Below are 24,590 nucleotides of genomic sequence, written 5' to 3' on the forward strand. Positions count from 1 at the left end.
AAAATGGGAAAATCTTCACAGTGGCTTTGCCTGACTGCTCCCTAACAATGACTGGAAGGAAATGGAGCTTCAGTTACACCAGAAATGTTGGGTTACTTGGGTGGGACTTTATGACCAATTAGTCCATGTCTGTCCTTGCGAGGAGTCAAGGAAGCATAGAGCCTGGAAAAATGGGCCAGACATTTGTCAAGGGAAAATGCAAGGGGCATGGTAAAACAGCCCTTGAAACTCCCATGGTATAAATGTTTGGGTTGCCCGAGGAGGCACCTCCCTATGAGGCATCCCGAGCTTGTTTGATGACAAATGGACAATAAGACTACCAGGAAGGAGTGCTGCAAGGTACAGAAAGAGTACAATATTTTTCAAATCATTTTCAGTCAAACACATTCTCAACTTTTATGAATTGGTACTGGATTTTCATGTTGTGTTATGTCTTACTTATTTGCTGTTCTGATGATATTGAGAGGCATATTTATAAGTCCCTTACGCCACCTTAGCGCTGCCGTAGCGTAATATTTTTTATGCTAAGGCGGTACTAAGGTGGCTTTTCTTCCATGCCATATTTACAAAGTGGTGCAATGCTGTGCATTCCACCACTTTGTAAACCCTTGCACCACATTATGCCTGCTTTAGGCAGAATGTATGCAGGGGGGGTTACAGTGCAGGGGGCCAAAAAAATGGTGCAGTGAAATTTACAAGATTTTGCCGCATCATTTTTTCTGTCATATTTAATGCCTACTCAGAACAGGTGTTAAAATGACACACCTATTATATTCAATGGGCCTCCTGTGCTTTGCTGCAGTAGCATCAACATTTTTGATACTAGTATAGCAAAGTGCCACAATAGCATAAAAGATTTGACACCATTGTGCTAACAACTGTCATGGTGTGCCGTATTGTACATACAGCGCAACCATTATGTTGTTAGTTGCCTGTAGGGGGCACACCTATCATCTATGTCACTTTCTTGTAAATATGCCCATAAGGCCCAGATTTTTACTTGCTTTGCGGTGAATTAGCATAATTTATTTAAAGCTAATTCAGCGCAAACTTAACTCCATATTTATATTTTGACGCTAGACCCGTCTAGCATCAAAATATTGGAGTTAACGTCATTTTTGGGAATGCGTGAAACCTCCTTGCGTCAATGAGATGCAAGGTAGGCGTTCCTGTCCAAAAAATGACTTTAACCCCCAGCTCCATATTTATCCACCTCGGCAAAAATGACACACAGGTGGGAGGTGGAACCAAAAAATTGTGCTACCTTCAATTTGTGTCAAATTGTAGTGCCTGGGTCAGACCAGGCGTTAATATGAGGCCCACACACCACTACTTAAGGAAAACTCACAGTAGCAACATCACTAACCCACAGGACAGGATGGAAGTGCTACAGCTCCAGCTTGCGAGACAACGCAGAGGACAGCAATAACAACAGCAACCACTACACCATGGCCCACAAAGGCAATGCAGAAGGTAGGAGAGAATAATCCGAAACAGGACAACCCTCCTTGGCCTCAGGGAACATACAGACTCACAGACATACAGACTCAACCGGCAAGCCATACTACACCTGCTGTCCCGCATTGAGCCATAGATCACAGTCAGCCTGCAGATCCCACACAATATACCACCTGTGACAAAGCTGATAGCTGTCCTGCACAAGCTGGCAAGTGGCTTATTTCAAGCAACGGGTGCCCGGTTTGTAAATGTCTCACAGCTGTCATTCTCGGTGTTCCTGCCAAAGGTGTTAGACGCAATTATCTCTCTGACACCCCACCATATCAGCTTCCCCAACACCCAGAAAAAGCTGAAGGAGATAAAACAGGGGTTCTATCAATTCAATGGTTGCATGTGCTTGGTGCAATTGACTACACCCATGTCCGACTTGTTCCACCAGCAGCAACAGAGTATCTACACTGAATCGCAAACATACGCGTTACATGAATGTGCAGGCCATAGTGGACCACCGGGGACTATTCACAAACATTTTGGTCAAGTATCCTGGGAGTGTCAATGACACCTACATGTTCCGGCACAGCAGGATCAGCAAACACTTCCAGGATGGACAATATGGAAATGGCCTACTTGTGGGTGAGTCAACAAACCTAGCAATTTACACACAACACACCAACCCTGTAGGACACACAAGACGTCCACGACTCCAAAAACACGTGGCCACGGTAACACAGATGTGCAGGTAACAACACATATGTACTATGCTGCAGTACAGCACAATCAGTGCATACCACAAAAACTTACACCCACATGTAGGTAGTACACCCACAATTTGACAGGCACACCACGTGAAGGACAGGTGAAGATATGTACCCTTTACAAACATAAGATGTACACAAACCACTACAAGTGTCCACAGGTTGCCCACTATGTACACTTCACACACTCTGTACACCAAACAAAGAATAGCACAGCAATGTCAATGGCATACACCATAATCATGTAACATAAGTCACACATCGGCACAGATCACTTTAAACCATGCGCTGCAAGTCTCTGGCAAAAGAAACATCACATGTCAGATGACTGGTGTCAATACCAACTACAACTCATCAGCCCATACCTGACTTCCCTGTAGTGTGCATGTACAACTGCCTAATGCATTGGGTTACACACATAGGTATACAACAACAATGGCCATCACATACCATATGCCAGAATTCTGAGCAGAGGCACCACACCTAGTGTAGTGCCACCTCTCATGCACCACATACTGACCCACAACACCATCATATCTGTACTGTAAACAATAAATGGGCCCACCATGGGACGGACTCACTGTTAGACAGTGCAGATCATGAATGCTATAGTGGGACCATGTAGGAGTAATTAGGACATCACTGACCTTACATGCACTTTGCTAAGGGACACATTTGCTAAGTAGCTGAGCTCCATCCCATTGCCTTCACTGTGCATGTGTGGACAGTATAAATGCTGATTCATGTTTTGGAAGATAGGAGAGACATTGGTAGTTATGTTGATCATCTTGAAACAAGGAGATACACACCCTAGGATAACTGATGGCTGGCACAAACATCAGCTGCCACTCAGGATCACTAAGGGGCCTATGTAAGAGCCCCAAGTGATATTGTCATGGCCTGCACTGTATGTACAAGTTGGCAGATGAACATTCTTTTGTTACTTGAAGCCACATTGGAAATCAACCACCCTCCCACGCAGCACTTAGCGTGGAAGGGACTTGCAATGTGTGTAGCTGCAGGTCTGTCACCACAAGATACATAGCATTATGTTGCTGACACTGATGTCGGTGTCACCTAAAACTTGAAGCATTGCCAACATCAAACACCATCCCAGGGGTGCCATTTGCACTAAGGAAATAGACTGTGTTGTCTATGTATAGGAAGGTGTCCCTACCTGCATAGATACATCCACCTCCACAGGGCACCTAGCCAAGCACACTGGTGCAAGGTTGGTAGTCTTGATGTACAGCTGCATACTAGGCGCCGGCACAGGAGACACCAAAAGGTTGCCTAGTAACATGTCACACATGGTGAATTCCTGCATAGTCAAAATGTTGCAGCACAGTGCTGCCAATGTTGGAGCTGTTTTGTGCATTGTCACTTACACATTAAAATGGGCCTAAGTGTTGCACTTCATCTCTAATGACACATGTCAAAATGGCTGGGATGTCCAGGCTCAGTAGGTCTGACATGTTGTTACCACACCTGACCCCATTGTGTTGTGAGGATATGTTATGCCCCCCTAGTGATAGCACATTGATACAAAGGTGCACTACACAACACATGGTACATACATACTGAGCATGAGTTAGGATTCCAAAATACATGTCCCAGGTCCTTGAGCCAATACCCAAGATTGTCATGTTCAACAACACAGTGTTAAGAAACTTTGCACAAAGCCAGGAACTCACATGATAGCACACCCACGTATGAGAAACAACCAAATCAAAATAATAACTGCCATGTAACATGACAAACCTGTTGCAAGCCTAAACAACAACTTACACCTTTTTGTATCTTGCAGGGGATCAATGTTATGGCATACAGCCTGAATGATGACCTCATTTGCAAACCCAAACACAGAAGCAGAACGTCCATATAATGAGGGACATCGTAAGACACGTAATGTTGTGGAAAGGACATTTGGCATACTGAAGACAAGATTCAGGTGCCTGGAACTCACGGGAGGCAGCCTTCTATATGCCCCACACATTGTGTGCAAAATTATCCTGACATGTGCTATCCTGCACAACATAGGTGAGTGGATGAACATCCTGATGTATGACCAGGTAGATGACCTGCCTGAGGAGGAGGAGGAGGAGGATGGTGGTGATGATATGGAGGGGGAACAGCACAGCTGCTGGGGTACAGCGGAGACAGCACATAGTTGACAACTTTTACTCTTAAGAACCACTGAATCCACCTTGTTGATTTTGTAAATAAACACTTCACTAATACAACCAATCCTGCTTTGGGCTTTTCAATCTCCACTACACATAGCATAGGAATGTGAGTTAAAAGTCAGGGATCATGTTCTAAACAGGAATCTGACAAGTACTGTTGCAACATCATATGTGCTGCCACCAACACCCACATCACTAACAGCCTCATCACTGGTATGTGATAACTGAAGGACACAGTCTATGGACAACTACATATTCTGTACATCCACGTTGCCAACTTGTAAGTCAATAGGTCATCAGACACAACTGCAGCATGTCCAAATGGGATGAATGCAAGGGGCCCACACATGAGGTAGTAGATGTCAATAGAGAGAAATTAAGTCATGTTGGCAATAAACACTGTCACAACTCAGTGAGAGAGTTGCAATGGCTGCATGAAACATGTGTGATGGGGGGGACATCACTAGTAAAAATGGTCACAATGATTTGCCCAGGTATAACAACCAATGTTAGAAGATGGGCCTTCACAGTATATCCATGGTAATCTGTCCTGCCACTGCCATGTGGCACAATCCTGACACAGGGTACACATGATCTCCCACATTGAACGAACACATGGGTGGAATGCTCATCAGCATGAATGAGACCATATGCAGCTAGGGCTGCAGGTCCACCACCCAAAACCAACAACCATTGGTAATTGCAACTAGTTCAATCAAACGTTTTTTAGTCAAAACATATTCTGGGTGGAATGTAGGCAGAGTGTGTCATACACATTATGTACCAAAGATGTACACATGACAAACAAATAGGCAGGCTTCACACAAGTCTCCATAAACTCAAAAGCTACATACGGAGACAGTTGTCAAGTAATAATTCTGAGGTAGCAATGGTTCACCCATCATCAACAATGCTTGACCTGTGTATGTGGGTTTAAATATTATGCTCTGCATGACAACATCACATATCACAGACAAAAACACATTACACAGTCACAAATCAGAACTATTGCATTGAACTGAATACCAAACATATGTGGGTGCACTGTTGTCACATATTCATATATGCACGACGTGCAACAATTTGCATGCTGTTGAGTCTAAAACACACACACATTGGTGGAACAGAGCAATCCTACCCTTGTCACATTATTGCATGGACTACCACATGGGGTCATACCCAAAATGCCACACTGCAGCACAGCCCATGTCGTATGTATGTTGATTCAGCGTGCATCTAAGGACAATGTAAAAAATCACACAATCAGGAATTGAGTAAAACAATATGACACAAATGCGTCTAAAATGTCCGCAAATGCAAATTAAATGGCACATGGGCCCTTAGCGTGAATTCCAGGTTTGCACAACTTTCAATGCTGCCTTTGGTGAAATTAACACATAACTGTCATGCGTCTATAGAAACAACGCACGTGCATGTTGCATCTAAAAAACCAACGCAAACGTCAAATGCTTCAAATAAATACACGCACAACTGAAAAATGTGGCGCACGGGGACAGGAAGTGATGTAATAGGAAATCCTGTCCACAAGCATGGTACATTGGGTGTAGTTTCACTTTCTCTCTAAACAGGGTCGCAATTTTAAGGAATCGCTATTTTAGCGATTCCATAAAATTGCTTTCAGAATTCCTTTAATGCATTCTGAAATGGCTTTTTGCATTCACAAACGGGCATTTGCACCGTTTGCGAATGCAAAAAGCTTTCATACATCTGGCCCAATACTCCTTATGGAGGTAAGTATTATACACAATATATACACTAGACGACAAAATTAGACAAGTAAATAGTCATAGAACAATGCAAACAGTAGGAAATCCCCTAGAATGCAATGGGAGACAATAGGTCTAGGGGCAACACAAACCATAGACTAACAAAGTGGAATGTGAATCACGAATTCCCCTTTAGAAAAGTGTAGTGTGTGCAGAATCGCTGGGAGAGTAAGATTACATTAAAGGTAAGTAAATTACCCCACCCAGGAGCCCAGAAAAGCAGGAGTAAAGTACTACAAGTTTCCTTAGGACACGCTACACCTCGTTTTTGGGATTTTGCAACAGCCAACCAAGTCTGCAAAGAATAACTGCTGGATTATTGGACCTGAAGACCTGCAAAGGAAGGGGACCAAGTCCAGAAGTCTAAGAAAGTTCCAGGAAGGACAGGAGCCCCTGCCAACCAAGAAGAGGGTGCAAAAGAAGAGTCCCTGGTTAGTAGAAGACTACGGAAATGCACCCTAGAAAGATGCCAGTGGGTTCCTGCATGATGCAAAAGATGTCCCACGGTGAGAAGATTGTTGCAGATGAGATTTTGTGTTAGAAGGTGCCAACAAGCCTTGGCTACGAAAAAAAGTGTGTTTTTATTGAAATGGCACTGGATGGAACCAGGAGGGATCTGGAGGCCTCAACTCTGAGGGAGGAGGACCAAGGGGCTCTCAGCACTTTAAAGAGCCCTCAGGATACCTGCCAACACCCCCAGAAGCCACAGAATCCGGGTTCAAAGGACGTGCAAAATGCAGTTGATGCAGCACAACAATGAAGGTCCCACGCCGCCGGAGAACAACTCAGCAAGTTGAGCCTCACAGGGTGGAGTGCTGGGGACCTGGGTCAGGCCGTGCATGAAGGAATTTTGCAAAGAGTGCATAGAGGCCTTATGAAGTGAAGAAAACACAATACACAGGGGTACCATCGTTCTCAGGGAAGGCAAGGTTTTACCTCTTCCAAATTGTGTCAGCAGGACCTCAGGACAGTCTATATTGAAGATGTCTACCCTCTGTGTCCTTAGGAGCGGGCTCGTCGCAGTGAGAGGACTCCCAAAGTACCGGTTGTTGCCTTGGAAGGTGCCTGCTTGGAGCTGGGGAGTGAGTCCGTCAATCCACAGGAGATTTCTTTAGTCATTCTGGTGCAGGATGAAGACAGGGAGTCCCCAGAGAATGAACAATGTGGAAACTGTTGCAGTTGCTGACTTGGAGCTGAGTTTGCTGAAGAAAAGTGTCTCTTGTAGAAACTTTGTTGCAGTTACAGCATTTTTTGGAGCAGACTGTGGTTGACCCGAGGTCAGAAGAGTCTAAAGCTGTTGCAGAGGATTCCTGAAGGAAACTTGCAAGCAGAATCTGAAGAGAAACCACAGGAGAGACACTAAATAGCCCTGAGGGGGGGATTGGCTATGTTATCAGGTATGGACCCATCAGGAGGGGTCTCTGATGTCACCTGCTGGCACTGGCAACTCAGAGCCCTCCAGAGTGCCCCCACACCTTGCAAAGCAAGATGGCTGAAGTCTGTGACACACTGGAGGAACTCTGGGCACCGCCCCTGGGGTGGTGATGGACAGGGGAGTGGTCACTCCCCTTTCCTTTGCCCAGTTTCCCGCCAGAGCAGGGGAGAAAGGGTCCCTGAACCAGTGTAGACTGGTTTATGCAAGGAGGGCACCATCTGTGCCCTTCAAAGCATTTCCAGAGGCTAGGGGAGGCTACTCCTCCCCAGCCTGTAACACCTATTCCCTAAGGGAGAGGGTGTAACACCCTGCTCTGAGAGGAAATGCTTTGTTCTGCCTTCCTGGGACTGGGCTGCCCATACCCCAGGAGAGCAGAACCCTGTCTGTGAGGTGGCAGCCTCTGTAGCTGCAGTGCAAGCCTCAGAGAGCTGGTTTGGCAGTACTGGGGGTCCATGGCGGGCCCCCAGAATGCATGGAATTGGCTCCCCAATACCAGATTTGGAATGGGGGGACAATTCCATGATCTTAGACATGTTACATGGCTATATTCGGAGTTACCATTGTGAAGCTACATATAGGTATTGACCTATATGTAGTGCACATGTGTAATGGCGTCCCCACACTCACAAAGTCTGGGGAAACGGCCCTGAACTTATTATCTTTGCACCTAACATTCTGCAAATTAAGGTTAGACATATAGGTGACTCATAAGTTACTTAAGTGCAATGAAAATGGCTGTGAAATAACGTGTGCGTTATTTCATGTAGGCTGCAATGGCAGTCCTGTGTAAGGGTTTGTCTGAGCTCCCTCTGGGTGGCAAAAGAAATGCTGCAGCCCCTGGAACCGAATGCCCTGGGTACCTAGGTACAATATACTAGGGACTTATAAGGGGGGGGGGTCCAGTGCGCCAATTGAAATTGGTAAACAAAGTCACTAGCCTACAGTGACAAATGTAAAAACAGAGAGAGCATAAGTACTGAGGTTCTGATTAGCAGGGCCTCAGTGACACAGTCAAGCACTACTGACAACACATACATTAGGCCACAAACTATGAGCACTGGGGTTCTGACTAGCAGGATCTCAGTGAGACAGGCAAAACACACTGACATATAGGTTTTTATCTATGAGCACTGGGGTCCTGGCTAGCAGGATCCCAGTGACACAGTAAAAATACACTGACACACACTCACATACAGGCCACAAATAAGAGTAACCATGCTAGAAAGAGGCTACTTTCTCACACACATGTCAAGAGTGGTATTTGGAGGCAGGACGCAATCCATAGGCCAACACACAATTTGCATTGTATGCTCATGGAAAGACCCTGAGACACTATCATTTCACGCAAAATGTGTAGGAGTAAGGAAACATTTTTATGAAGTATTAAACTAAATAAATTATTAAAACCTACCCTTAACAAAACTAACCAATTCTAACTATACTTAACCAACAACTAAAGCTAATTACCCTATGCTAAACTTAATTAACACATTTAACACCACACCCTAAACATTGGCCCCCACCTCCCTCACGTTACAGGACACATGCAGGACAACATATACTAATACTACGCATATACTAACTAAGCTAAAAAAAAAATATAATTTTTGGTATATTTACAGATATATATATATACATATATATATATATATATATATATATATATATATATATATATATATTTTTTATTTTTTTTAATTTTTATTAAACACATAAATATCCAAACATGACCACCCACTCACCCACCAATTAACACGTAATAAGTAAAAACCCATCCCCAAATCCACTTAACCTAACTAAACTACATACCTATACTAACCTAACACTATCCCCCTAAAACCCACAATAAAACATAATTTAAAAGCAGAAGGGAGGGGACAGAACTTGGAGGTAGCAGTTCAGAAGTCTTTCAGAGTTTTCCCTTCTTCAGTTTTTTCCTTATGAACTTCTGCCACTGGGTGTTGACTGCCACCTCCTTTTCTAAACTGTCCAAACATGGCAGGACAATGGAAGCATCCCTCTTCAATCCTGAAACAATTGCATGCCCATGGCAGCCGGTGGTGTGTTCTGTTGCACTATTGTTGTCGTCAAAATAGTTGCAGCCGAGGCTGTGGGAGTGATGCTAGATGTCCCCCCCTGCATTGCTGAGAAGCTCTGTGTCTGTGATGCCTTCTTTGCCACTGTGGAGACCCCTTGTGGGAATGCCCGCTATTTCCCCGTTGTCCTCTCAGCACGGTAGCAGCGAGACATTATACGAAAGCCAGATTCCTCTGCCAAGATGTGGCGGTACCTCACCACCCTCTTTTGGAATGCCCCCAGCTGGTCCTTGCTCATGTTGGCAGCTGTGAAATGGAGACAGGCAACCATCAGTGTCAGCATTGTGTGGATTCTATACATATTAGTAGCTTACACTGGTACATCTAATTACACTCACATACCAGAAACGACAATGGCCCTCATAATTAACAATAATGCTGCCTTAGCATCATTTTATTGCCACTAAGGCGACTCAAAATGCCAACAATGAACCAGACAAATGGAAGTGTGCATCACTTTTGCATTATAAACAATAAGGTTAAGGCAGTGCAAATTTGACATAGACCAGGCCCAATTTTCCTCATCATCTGTGTCTATTCACAACCATACATCACCAGGAACTTGGACATGTTAATGGGAGAATGGGATGCTGTTGGTAACCATATGGGGTCAGAGCTGATAGGTACACATGCAAGCCTGATCAATATGACTGCCAAATACACTGTGATTATCACATCTACTTCTAAATTTGGTATTCGACTCACCCTGAGCCTCAGGGGGGATTGTCATATAATCCATCATCTCAACTGTCCTGGTCATCCACCAAGGCATGCCCACTCATACATGGAGTCAAGGAGTGGATCTTATGTTAGGAGGGCTGACTGGAACTTCTTTCAACTTCTGGACTTGGTCCCCTTCCTTTGCAGGTCTTCAGGTCCAGGAATCCAGCAGTTGTTCTTTGCAGACTTGGTTGGCTGCTGCAAAATCCCAACCACGAGGTGTAGTGTGTCCTGAGGAAACTTGCAGTACTTTACTCCTGCTTTTCTGAGGTGGGGTAATTTACTTACCTTTACTGTATTCTTACTCTCCCAGCGATTCTGAACACACTACACTTGTCTAGGGGAAAATTCATAATTCAAATTCCGCTTTCTTGGTATATGGTTTGTGTTCCCCTAGACATAATTTTCCCCTTTGCATTCTATAGCATTTCCTATTGTTTGCATTGTTCTATGACTATTTACTTGTCTAATTTTGGTGTCTAGTGTATATATTGTGTATAATACTTACCTCCAGAAGGAATATTGTTTCTAAGATATTTTTGGTACTGTGTCACCCAAATAAATACCTTTATTTTTGGTAACACTGAGTATTGCCTTTACTTGTGTATAAGTACTGTGTAACTGTAAGTGGTGTTGCATGAGCTTTGCATGTCTCCTAGTTCAGCCTAAGCTGCTCTGCTATAGCTACCTCTATCAGCCTAAGCTGCTAGAACACTACTACATTTCACTAATAAGCGATAACTGGACCTGGTGTAAAGTGTAAGTACCCAAGGTACCCACTACAAACCAGGCCAGCCTCCTACACAGCTGAATTACCACAACTGCCTGTCCAATGCAAAGTTAGCAGAACTCCAGTGACACAGTCAATCATACTGACAACACAAAGTAAAAATAAACTGACAAATAGGTTTCAAACTATGAGTACTAGGGTCCTGGCTAGAAGGATCCCAGTGAGACAGTAAAAACACACTGCCAAAAACTGAGAAACAGGCCAAAAATGGGGGTAACCATGCTAGAAAGAGGCTACTTTCCCACAAGCTGTCAGTGTTGGGGTCCTGGTAGGAATGTTGGGGACTGTGGCACATTTGAACACAGCCTAAATTTGAACTCTCTAACCTGCAAAAGTGAGCAGTGGCAATCACTAATGAGGTTAGGTACCTCTGTTTCACACCAATGTGTTCTACTGGTATTCCCAGCTGACAATATTGCCCTAGAACTGTTTCACAACCATTCCTGCTATATATAGGGAGTGAAGCATACATGTATTCTTTGTTTTAGCGGATGAGACCAGCATTGACATTTATCATGTAGGGACCTTGTATGTAGATATGTGCCCTCCATATTCCTGCTCTCTTGTACTGATACTCTGTGACTAATGACATGGTTACAAACACCACAATTTCTAAGCGTAGTAGATGTCACAATACACAAAGACATGCTGTTTGTGTAGATGATGTTTCTTTACAAGTGTCATAGTGCAATATTTACAATGTCCATGTCAGTGACCCCATTTGTGAAATCCATACAATTGTGACACAACACAAGTCCAGGGTCGAGGGACATGTCATTGGACATGGTTGGGTGAAGTGTCGTTAAATGCGGAGGAACATGATTTGCCAATTTGTAGGTGAGATACAATGACAGGCTATATCAGACAGGTCAATAGTGTGTCTTTGAATAGTGGACATATCCAACTGTGCTAACACTGCCATTATTTCAAGCACAGGACAAAGGAAAACACTGTCCATGTGGCATGGGTTGGTGCTACCGGGAACTCTTACAAGTGAAGATGATCTGTTCCACATCTTCATCCTCCGAGGTGTGGGGTGACTCCTCTGCCCTTGATGGTGAGGGCCACACACACTTCAGTGGTTGTAGATGTGGAGTCCCAATATCCCGGCAGCTATCATCTGTGGTACTACACATGGCATCACTGTAGCAAAGAGGAACTGCTGATTTTTTAGAATACCAGCAACATCCCGGTGGTAGGTAGCCATGTCTGCCCTGAGGGAGGCCAATTCCCAGTGCATAGAGTCCATCTTGTTCTCAAGCACTAGGCTGCCAGTTTAGGAGGGCAGTTGTTGTGGCCTCTCCCTCATGGCAGCAGCTATGTCCCTCAGACACTGCTGAACTACATGCAGTGGGGAATGTGTCCTCATTTGTCTGCAGTCTGTTCATTGGCTGTGACGCGGCAAGTGTGCATATCCTCTAGGCTGGCTGCCATAGTCTCCATCCCCATCCGCACCTCCTTGGCCAGCTCCCGCTGGACTCCCACCACTGTCCTCTCAAAGCTTGTCCCTGTGTCCTCAGAGTCCTCAGCTGTGTTGGTGCTGTCAGGCCGTACCATTGGGGTGTTGGGTGGGGCATCTGGGATGGCTGCTACATTATTTGTTCACTTTGCGACTGGAGGTGGTGTCTGGAGGGATAACAGGACTTATTGGAGGGTATTTTGCCTGATGGTTGTCAGCTGGTCATCCAGGTCATCCGGGAACTCCAGGACAGGCAGATCAGCAGGAGAGCCTTAATTCTCTGGAATGAGATGGTGTAAAATCAATCTTTTTGAGTTGTGGCAGTTTACATTACACATCACTGACTTGCCATTGGAGGCTCATTGTCATCTTACTTCCCAAACATTGTTCCTGTACACCAAGGGTGCAGTCTATCAGCCCTTTGCCCTACCTGAGTGTCACATGAGGGGAAGCTTAGGTGGCGAAATTGGCTGCGTCATATTTTATAGGTGTGATGTATATCCTTTTTATGGCTTGACACCATCTTGTTATTGTCAGCCCTCCCCATGCATCCATTTGCTTGGTAGGGCCTTGCAATATGTGTTGCAGTGGTCAAGCCACAGCACCACTCATAGCAATATGCCCCTGTCCCAGTATTACATGTTTCACATACACCCCTGCAGTACTGAAACCTTGCACCACCCCAGGTATTGTATTCTCATGACACTATGCTGTTGTTTCCTTTGATAGTGCCTCATGTTGATGTATGTGTATGTGTGCTACATTGCACATGGACCTAGCAGATTTCCATTTCATCTTCTGTCTGTGCTGGAAAGTGCACCTTCCTACACATGATCTCCCCCTCAATGCAGCCATCCTTGCACTATAATGCAAGAGATGCAACATAGTGGCAGTGCAGCTAAATTGACACAGGCACGGTGGTAGACCCAGAGAAGGCCAGCATGGGTATCATTTTTGGCAGGGTACATCATTTTCTATATGACAGTGCCTGATGGTAACTTAGTTCATGGACATGGCCAGTTAACTGGAGTTGAACTTAGGTCAGAGCCTCAAGCTAGTTTGATGGTGAGTTTGAAGGTAGTCATACTGTCTCTCATTACAAGTGAGGCAGTCCTATGACCACCTAATTGCCATTGTCTAAATGACCACCCCCAACAGTGCAGGTGGTAGTAGCACATGTTGTCAAAGGGAAATGCCCCATGGGCCAATGGTCTGTTACTGGCAGGTTTCCCGCAGCTTACAGACTGGCAATGCCACCTGGCTTGTGACACCAGACCAGTATTATGATCAACGCTACCCTCCAGGTATGTTCCTGCTTTTCTACCAGCTATTGCATGGCTGTGAAACTCCCATGCAAATGTTGGTGGTGAAGTGGTGTGTTGTGCCCCTGGGTGCCCCTGCACAGCCCATGGACCTGGCATGGGCAGAACAGGGGGTCCCATGCCCTACCCATTTGCCCTTTCCACTGCCTGATGTGCAGAGCTAAGTGCAGCGTGTCTTGTCACACCCAATGCACGGCAAGACTGGCACTGACTCTATTTGATCCATCAACTATGTTGTGCTAAGTGCTCCTCAGAGATACCATGAGCAGACATAATTCGATCCTCCATCCCAACATGTGACTCATACTGCCTTCTGCAAAGGGTACACTGCACTGGCAGTCTTACCAATACCAGACTTGCCCATGCACCACTCTCCACCTGTCATTGTAGAATAATACACTATTATGTTCACAGTCATACACCATGTGTTGTATGTGTGTAGAATCAAGATGTGTGGTTCCACATTACACCAGTTTAGTTGCTCTGGGTAGTGCCATGTTTCCAGTGATACAGGACCAGCCTGCTATTTCCACAGTGCCTGCTCAGATTATTTTTCCCTCCACCCAGGGGGCAGCCTCACTGCATGAAGGAGTGGTGGCTGCCTTATGTGGATGTGTTGTCACTGTGTGGGGTGGTGGTGCTACCGGCACATGTCTGGGCACTGTTGGGAGGGTGCAATGAAATGTGTGCTGTGAGGTACAGTGCACATGTGTTTGGGCAATGAGGCAAGGCAGTAGCAAGGTGTTACTGGAAGGGACACCACCATGATGTAACCCCAGGAATGGTATTGACTGATTACCTAGTCTCTGACCTCTTGGTCGTGTTGGTAGGGTTAATTTGACTATACGGAGGGATGTTTTGATGACACAACCAGAGGCACAGTCATTAGACAGGCCATCCATCCCATATGCTGCATATGTACATATAGGTATTTAGGCCTGGTGATTGACATATGTCCAGGTTGTGTATGTGTTGTGGTGCATGGCACTACCAAGGCATAGGTAAATGTGTAGCTTACGTCAGCATGGTGCTACTTGCTTCATGTGCAATGTGTCCCTCTGCACTCCTTTGACATGCATTGTGTGTGTCCTATGTGCCTCCCCCTTCTTGCACTTGACATATTAGCATTAATTTCCCTCATGCAACTTACCCTGCATATTTGGTAGTCTGCGCTGTCCTGTCCTGCGCTTCCAATGACCAGTTCCTCCGGGATGACAGCTGCAACCATCTCATCCATCTCGTCCGAGTCCTCTAGTGATGCTGGACTACCACCTCCAGTTCCTTGCCATTTGTTCCTTTGTCCTTTGCTTACAATCATGCCAGAATTTCTTGTACTCTGTTACGGTTCTCCTCACCTCTGCCACACTGTTAATATTGTCTACTATCTGCTGCCAGATTGCCTCTTTCCTGCCAATTGTCAATTTGGAGATGATGAAGAGTTGATGATCTGTCACCTCTCTTACAAGTATGTTATTCTCCTCCACACTGAAATAGCAATTTCTCTTTTTCTTCTCCCTCCCCTGGGTTTTGTCTCCATCCTCGTGGCTGGTTCCTGGTTGATTGGGGTCACCCTTGGGTCTTTCTTGGCTTTCAGGCTCCGTTTTGCCTCTCCTTTGCACTGTGTTCTCCATTAGCGTCTGTATTTGACGTTAATGTGGGTAAAAGTGATGCATTTCCGTTTTGCAACATGTTTACGTGTTGTAAAACAGGTTAGAGTTATTTTTCCGGCGTTAACGTCATTTTGCCTTATGACAAGGTGCAATGGTTAACGTCAGAAATTTTGACTCCAACCTGTTTTCAGCACCACACAGCATCATAGTATAAATATGACGCCCGGGTGGTGTTATAAAATGGTGCTAGTCAGCGCTAAACTTTTTGACGCAGTTTTGCGTCAAAAAGTATCCCTAAGGCCAGATTTCTACTTTTTCACACAAAACTGCATTAACTGCCGGCTAGCACTGTTTGAAGATGCCGGTCAGGTGCCATATTTATGGAATGAGGGTAGCTGGCGGTAAGGCCTGGCTAGCATCATAACATAGGACACTAGCCGGGTGGGGGAGGCGTAGGGGGAACAGGAGGTTGTGTGTCAAAGGATGACTCTTGTCTGGTTAGAGGAATAAAGATGCCTCTAACCAGACTAGCATCATTTTTTGACGTACAATCCCCATGGACATGACTCCTGTCTTAATAAAGACAGGATTCATGCCCACCACCCCAATGGCAATGCCCAGGGGACATATATCCCCTGGAAATGGCCATTGGGCCCAGTGCCATGTAGGGGAGCCCAAGGGAGGCCCCCTATGGCATTTAAAAAATATATATATACTTACCTGTACTTACCTTACTTACCTGAAAAGGGGTCCCTCCATCCTCTGGTGCCCCTCTGGTGTGGGTGGGGGTGTCCCTGGGGCTAGGGAAGGACACCTGTGGGCCCATTCAATGGTCTCTGACAATGGAAATAGGCCCACAGGTCCCCTAATGCCTGCCCTGACCCAGGTGTTAAATAATGGCGCTAAGCAGGCTTAAAGCCATTATTTAGGACCCCCTTGCCCCCCGTGCATGACTTTAGCACCGGGGATAAATATGGCACAAAAGCCATATCGTCATTATTTCCACTGGAACGCCTACCTTGCATCTCATTGATGCCGAGGTAGTTTCCCCCAAGCAAAAAATGCTGCTAACTCCATAACTTGCCAAAGTATAAATATGGAGTTAGGTCTGCACCAAATTTGTGTAAACAAATATGACACAAATTTGGCGCAAAGTATAAATCTGGGCCTAATTGTTTTACATGCCTGTCTCTGAAGTTAAGCCTGACTGCTCATCAGCTAAGCTACCAAGGATTGTGAAAGGATTCATTTATTGAGACTTGGCTGGACCTTATTTGTGATTGTGGTGTTATTACTGGTTGTAGGTACCTACCTGCGCGTACTAATCGAGCACCTTCCAACACCTGCTCTTTGCCTAAAGGGAGGTGCCACAGTAGGAAATTGGGCTCAGCCCATTCATACTTCTTTATGGAGACCCTGTTAGGGGTCCTCTCAGTCTGGTGAAGGAGGGGTAGGAGCATGCTCCCAAGAAGCACTCCCACTATCTAGTTAGCTACACGCTAGCCTTCAGAATCAGATGGCCTTGGTCTGGATGAAGGTTTTAAAAGAACTTGGAGGCTAGCCAGGAAGACGTGAATCTCCGGCATTACCAAAAGACTATGGGGGTTATTACAACTTTGGAGGAGGTGTTAATCCGTCCCAAATGTGACGGATATACCACCAGCCGTATTACGAGTTCCATAGGATATAATGGACTCGTAATATGGCTAGTGGTATTTCCGTCACTTTACCGTCACTTTTGGGACGGATTAACACCTCCTCCAAAGTTGTAATAACCCCCTATATGTAAGGAAAGGCCTCCTTGGCATGGTTACCCCCTGACTTTTTGCCTTTGCTGATGCCAAGTTATGATTTTAAAGTGTGCTGAGGGCTGCTAACCAGGCCCCAGCACCAGTGTTCTTTCCCTAAACTGTACCTTTGTCTCCACAATTGGCACACCCTGGCATCCAGGTAAGTCCCTTGTAACTGGTACCCCTAGTACCAAGGGCCCTGATGCCAGGGAAGGTCTCTAAGGGCTGCAGCATGTCTTATGCCACCCTTGGGACCTCTCACTCAGCACAGACACACTGCTTGCCAGCTTGTGTGTGCTGGTGGGGAGAAAATGACTAAGTCGACATGGCACTCCCCTCAGGGTACCATGCCAACTCACACTGCCCATGGCATAGATCAGTCACCCCTCTAGCAGGCCTTACAGCCCTAAGCAGGGAGCACTATACCATAGGTGAGGGCATAGGTGCATGAGCACTATGCCCCTACAGTTTCTAAGCAAAACCTTAGACATTGTAAGTGCAGGGTAGCCATAAGAGTGTATGGTCTGGGAGTCTGTCAAACACAAACTCCACAGCACCATAATGGCTACACTGAAAACTGGGAAGTTTGGTATCAAATTTCTCAGCACAATAAATGCACACTGATGCCAGTATACATATTATTGTGAAATACACCCAGAAGGCATCTTAGAGATGCCTCCTGAAAACGTACCTGACTTCCAGTGTGGGCTGACTATTTTTGCCAGCCTGCCACACACCAGACATGTTGCTGGCCACATGGGGAGAGTGCCTTTGTCACTCTGTGGCCAGTAACAAACCCTGTACTGGGTGGAGGTGCTTCTCACCTCCCCCTGCAGGAACTGTAACACATGGCGGTGAGCCTCAAAGGCTCACCCCCTTTGTTACAGCGCCACAGGGCATCCCAGCTATTGGAGATGCCCGCCCCCTCCGGCCACGGCCCCACTTTTGGCAGCAAGGCTGGAGGAGATAATGAGAAAAACAAGGAGGACTCACTGGCCAGTCAGGACAACCCCTAAGGTGTCCTGAGCTGAGGTAACTCTGACTTTTAGAAATCCTCCATCTTGCAGATCGAGGATTCCCCCAAAAGGATTAGGGATGTGCCCCCCTCCCCTCAGAGAGGAGGCACAAAGAGGGTTAGCCACCCTCAGGGCTAGTAGCCATTGGCTACTAAACCCCCCGACCTAAACACACCCCTAAATTGAGTATTTAGGGGCCCCCGGAACCTAGGAAAACAGATTCCTGCAACATGAGACGAAAAAGGACTGCTGACCTGAAGCCCTGCAGAGAAGACGGAGACACCAACTACTTTGGCCCCAGCCCTACCGGCCCCTCTCCCCACTTCGAGAGAAACTGCAACAGCGACACGCTCCCCAGGGTCCAACGACCTCTGAAGCCTCAGAGGACTACAATGCATCTAAAAGGACCAAGAACTCCAGAGGACAGCGGCCCTGTTCCAAAGAAACCAAAAACTTGCAACAAAGAAACAACTTTAAAAGGACTCCACGTTTCCCGCCGGAAGCCTGAGACTTTCCACTCTGCACCCGACGCCCCTGGCTCAACCTGCGGAGAAACAACACTACAGGGAGGACTCTCTGGCGACTGCGACCCCGTGAGTAGCCAGAGTTGACCCCCCTGAGCCCCCACAGCGACTCCTGCAGAAGGAATCCAGAGGCTCCCCCTGACCGCGACTGCCTGCTTCCAAGAACCCGACGCCCTGTAAAGACACTGCACCCGCAGCCCCCAGGACCTGAAGGATCCGAACTCCAGTGCAGGAGAGACACCCTAGTGGCCCTCTCCCTTGCCCAGGTGGTGGCTGTAGGAGGCTGGACTGGCTTGTAGTGAGTACCAAGGGGTACTTGCACCTTGCACCAGGCCCAGTTATCCCTTATTAGTGTATAGGGTGTCTAGCAGCTTAGGCTGATAGATAATGGTAGCTTAGCAGAGCAGCTTAGGCTGAACTAGGAGACGTGTGAAGCTACTACAGTACCACCTAGTGTCATATGCACAATATCATAAGAAAACACAATACACAGTTATACTGAAAATAAAGGTACTTTATTTTTATGACAATATGCCAAAGTATCTTAGAGTGTACCCTCAGTGAGAGGATAGGAAATATACACAAGATATATATACACAATAGCAAAAATATGCAGTATAGTCTTAGAAAACAGTGCAAACAATGTATAGTTACAATAGGATGCAATGGGGAAACATAGGGATAGGGGCAACACAAACCATATACTCCAAAAGTGGAATGCGAACCACGAATGGACCCCAAACCTATGTGACCTTGTAGAGGGTCGCTGGGACTATTAGAAAATAGTGAGAGTTAGAAAAATAACCCTCCCCAAGACCCTGAAAAGTGAGTGCAAAGTTCACTAAAGTTCCCCTAAGGACAAAGAAGTCGTGTTAGAGGAATAATGCAGGAAAGACACAAACCAGCAATGCAACAACTGTGGATTTCCAATCTAGGGTACCTGTGAAACAAGGGGACCAAGTCCAAAAGTCACAAGCAAGTCGGAGATGGGCAGATGCCCAGGAAATGCCAGCTGCGGGTGCAAAGAAGCTTCTACTGGACAGAAGAAGCTGAGGTTTCTGCAGGAACGAAAAGGGCTAGAGACTTCCCCTTTGGTGGACGGATCCCTCTCGCCGTGGAAAGTCGTGCAGAATTGTTTTCCCGCCGAAAGAATGCCAACAAGCCTTGCTAGATGCAAATCGTGTGGTTAGCGTTTTTGGACACTGCTGAGGTCCAGGAGGGACCAGGAGGTCGCAAATATGACCAGCAGAGAGAGGGGACATCGTGCAAGACAAGAAGCCCTCTCTGAAGCAGGTAGCACCCGGAGAAGTGCCAGAAACAGGCACTACGAGGATGCATGAAACAGTGCTCACCGAAGTTGCACAAAGGAGTCCCACGTCACCGGAGACCAACTTAGAAAGTCATGCAATGCAGGTTAGAGTGCCGTGGACCCAGGCTTGGCTGTGCACAAAGGATTTCCGCCAGAAGTGCACAGGGGCCGGAGTAGCTGCAAAAGTCGCGGTTCCCAGCAATGCAGCCCAGCGAGGTGAGGCAAGGACTTACCTCCACCAAACTTGGACTGAAGAGTCACTGGACTGTGGGGGTCACTTGGACAGAGTCGCTGGATTCGAGGGACCTCGCTCGTCGTGCTGAGAGGAGACCCAAGAGACCGGTAATGCAGCTTTTTGGTGCCTGCGGTTGCAGGGGGAAGATTCCGTCGACCCACGGGAGATTTCTTCGGAGCTTCTGGTGCAGAGAGGAGGCAGACTACCCCCACAGCATGCACAAGCAGAAAAACAGTCGAGAAGGCGGCAGGATCAGCGTTACAGAGTTGCAGTAGTCGTCTTTGCTACTATGTTGCAGGTTTGCAGGTTTGCAGGCTTCCAGCGCGGTCAGCAGTCGATTCCTTGGCAGAAGGTGAAGAGAGAGATGCAGAGGAACTCGGATGAGCTCTTGCATTCGTTATCTAAAGTTTCCCCAGAGACAGAGACCCTAAATAGCCAGAAAAGAGGGTTTGGCTACCTAGGAGAGAGGATAGGCTACTAACACCTGAAGGAGCCTATCACAAGGAGTCTCTGACGTCACCTGGTGGCACTGGCCACTCAGAGCAGTTCAGTGTGCCAGCAGCACCTCTGTTTCCAAGATGGCAGAGGTCTGGAGCACACTGGAGGAGTTCTGGACACCTCCCAGGGGAGGTGCAGGTCAGGGGAGTGGTCACTCCCCTTTCCTTTGTCCAGTTTCGCGCCAGAGCAGGGCTAAGGGGTCCCCTGAACCGGTGTAGACTGGCTTATGCAGAATTGGGCACCTCTGTGCCCAAGAAAGCATTTCCAGAGGCTGGGGGAGGCTTCTCCTCCCCTGCCTTCACACCATTTTCCAAAGGGAGAGGGTGTCACACCCTCTCTCAGAGGAAGTTCTTTGTTCTGCCATCCTGGGCCAGGCCTGGCTGGACCCCAGGAGGGCAGATGCCTGTCTGAGGGGTTGGCAGCAGCAGCAGCTGCAGTGAAACCCCAGGAAGGGCAGTTTGGCAGTACCAGGGTCTGTGCTACAGACCACTGGGATCATGGGATTGTGCCAACTATGCCAGGATGGCATAGAGGGGGCAATTCCATGATCATAGACATGTTACATGGCCATATTCGGAGTTACCATTGTGAAGCTACATATAGGTAGTGACCTATATGTAGTGCACGCGTGTAATGGTGTCCCCGCACTCACAAAGTTCAGGGAATTGGCTCTGAACAATGTGGGGGCACCTTGGCTAGTGCCAGGGTGCCCTCACACTAAGTAACTTTGCACCTAACCTTTACCAGGTAAAGGTTAGACATATAGGTGACTTATAAGTTACTTAAGTGCAGTGTAAAATGGCTGTGAAATAACGTGGACGTTATTTCACTCAGGCTGCAGTGGTAGGCCTGTGTAAGAATTGTCAGAGCTCCCTATGGGTGGCAAAAGAATTGCTGCAGCCCATAGGGATCTCCTGGAACCCCAATACCCTGGGTACCTCAGTACCATATACTAGGGAATTATAAGGGTGTTCCAGTAAGCCAATGTAAATTGGTAAAAATGGTCACTAGCCTGTTAGTGACAATTTGGAAAGAAATGAGAGAGCATAACCACTGAGGTTCTGATTAGCAGAGCCTCAGTGAGACAGTTAGTCACCACACAGGTAACACATTCAGGCACACTTATGAGCACTGGGGCCCTGGGTTACCAGGGTCCCAGTGACACATACAACTAAAACAACATATATACAGTGAAAAATGGGGGTAACATGCCAGGCAAGATGGTACTTTCCTACAGTGGCTACCCTGAGGAGCCCCCACCTGCCTGTCTGCTTCGCTGAAGAGACCCCTGGGTCTCATTTGAAATCTATTGCAAACCTGACACCTGTTTGCACTCTGCTCCCGGCCGTCCCCGTGCTGTTGAGGGTGTACTTTTTGTGCTGACGTGTATCCCCCCCGGTGCCCTACAAAACCCCCCTGGTCTGCCCTCCTCATAGGACGCGGGTACTTACCTGCTGGCCGACTGAAACCGGGGCACCCCCTTCTCCATTGAAGCCTATGTGTTTTGGGCACCACTTTGACCTCTGCACCTGACCGGCCCTGAGCTGCTGGTGTGGTAACTTTGGGGTTGCCTTGAACCCCCAACGGTGGGCTACCTTGGACCCAACTTTGAACCCTGTAGGTGGTTTACTTACCTGCAAAACTAACAAATACTTACCTCCCACAGGAACTGTTGAAATTTGCACTGTCTAGTTTTAAAATAGCTTATTGCCAATTTTGTCAAAATTGTATATGCTATTTTGCTGATTCAAAGTTCCTATGATACCTGAGTGAAGTACCTTTCATTTAAAGTATTGATGGTAAATCTTGAACCTGTGGTTCTTAAAATAAACTAAGAAAATATATTTTTCTATACATAAACCTATTGTCCTGGAATTGTCTTTGAGTGTGTGTTCCTCATTTATTGCCTGTGTGTGTACAACAAATGCTTAACACTACCCTCTGATAAGCCTACTGCTCGACCACACTACCACAAAATAGAGCAGTAGAATTATCTCTTTTTGCCACTATCTTACCTCTAAGGGGAACCCTTGGACTCTGTGCATGCTATTTCTTACTTTAAAATAGTACATACAGAGCCAACTTCCTACACTATCCTAGTGGACTGACTGGACTAAAGGTGTGGATTATGCAACCAGTGGAGCCCAGGGTCCTTTAACACTGTTGGACAGGGACCTGTGAGCTGATTGAGAGGAGGGGAGGCCACTTACATCATGGACTTCAAGAACTCCTAGGAACCACCTATGGGTACCCCATCTCACTTGCATCAAACCTTACTATGAAAGCTGTGAGGTTACTATGCTGTTGGGGACAGATGATGGAGTGGAAGAGGAGAGTGAACCTCTCCCTGATATCATATTATCTAAGGAAAAAAGATATTCAGTGGAATTTGTCAGTCTCTCCCTTACACCGACCCTAGAACAGCAAGAGGACTGTTGTCAGATGTTGGTACAGTTTGCCTCCCTGTTTGTCGTCGCTCCTGGGCTAACACACTTGTGTACCCATAATATTGATACTGTGGACAGCCTGTTAGCCAAAAACAAAATATGCAGGAGGTCTGACAAAGTGAGGGCCAGCATTAAGGAGGAGGGTTTCATGATAATGCAATTAGGAGTGATTGAGTATTTGAGTTGTCCCTGATCAGGCCAGTGGTGCTGGTATTCACTTGGCACCACCCCAGAACTCATGGTCTGAGGGGACTCAGTCACCAAAACTGATATTCACCCCATCCCACAGATTACCCTGACTGAGATGGTCAAGGAAAGGCCAGCATTCACTAGCCTAGAGGGCCACTTTCAATAATGAGTGATCCCCTCTGGCTTGAAGAATATCCTTGCCACCCTCCAGGGGGTGGAGAACCCATTCTTAGCTGAAATGGAGGCCTTCAGTACTGTTTACATGGATGATATAGCTGGCTACAACATCAGCTGGGAGGACCATCCTTTTCACCTACAGGAAGTGCTTAAGGCCTTTCAACAGTCACACCTGACTATCAAGGCCAATAAGTGCCAGATGGGGAAGGGTTCTGTGGTATACGTGGGACATATGGTGGGCTGGAGCAAGGTGCAAACCGTCCAGGCCAAAACAAAGATTATCTTGGTCTCGGAACCACCTAAACCCCATACAGAAGTGAAAGTTTTCCTAGCCCTCACTGGATATGAAGGAGGTAAGGTATATGGCACTATTGTTGCCCCCTTAACTAAGCTGATTTCCAAGAAGCAGCCCAAGAAGGTGATTTGGACAGAGGACTGTCAGAGAGCCTTTGACATCCTCAAACAGGCCATGTGTAAAGCCTTTGTAGTCAAGGCCCCTGACTTCTCCCAATAACTAATTGTGCAAAGTGATGCCTCTAGGCATGGAACAGGGGTAGTATTGTCACAGATAAATGAGGAAGGTGTAGACCAACCTGTATCTTTCATCTCAAAGAGGCTACTTCCCTGTGAACAGAGGTGGAGTGCTATTGATAGGGAACACTTTGCTGTGGTCTGGGTAATGAAAAAGCTGAGATCATATTTGTTTAGGACTTACTTTCAGGATCACACAGACCACAAACCACTTAGATGGCTCATACAAAGGAGGAATGAAAATCCCAAGCTGTTG

General features: G+C 46.6%; 1 protein-coding gene across 1 annotated transcript; it reads left to right on the plus strand.

The window, feature by feature from the left end:
• Positions 1-23,864: 23,864 nt before the first annotated feature.
• Positions 23,865-24,317, plus strand: LOC138301760 (uncharacterized). Its single transcript, XM_069242269.1, has one exon. The coding sequence runs from the start codon at positions 23,865-23,867 to the stop codon at positions 24,315-24,317; it is 453 nt and encodes a 150-aa protein (XP_069098370.1).
• Positions 24,318-24,590: the final 273 nt, after the last annotated feature.

This window comes from Pleurodeles waltl, chromosome 6, assembly GCF_031143425.1.
Source record: "Pleurodeles waltl isolate 20211129_DDA chromosome 6, aPleWal1.hap1.20221129, whole genome shotgun sequence".
NCBI classification, from domain to species: Eukaryota; Metazoa; Chordata; class Amphibia; order Caudata; family Salamandridae; genus Pleurodeles; species Pleurodeles waltl.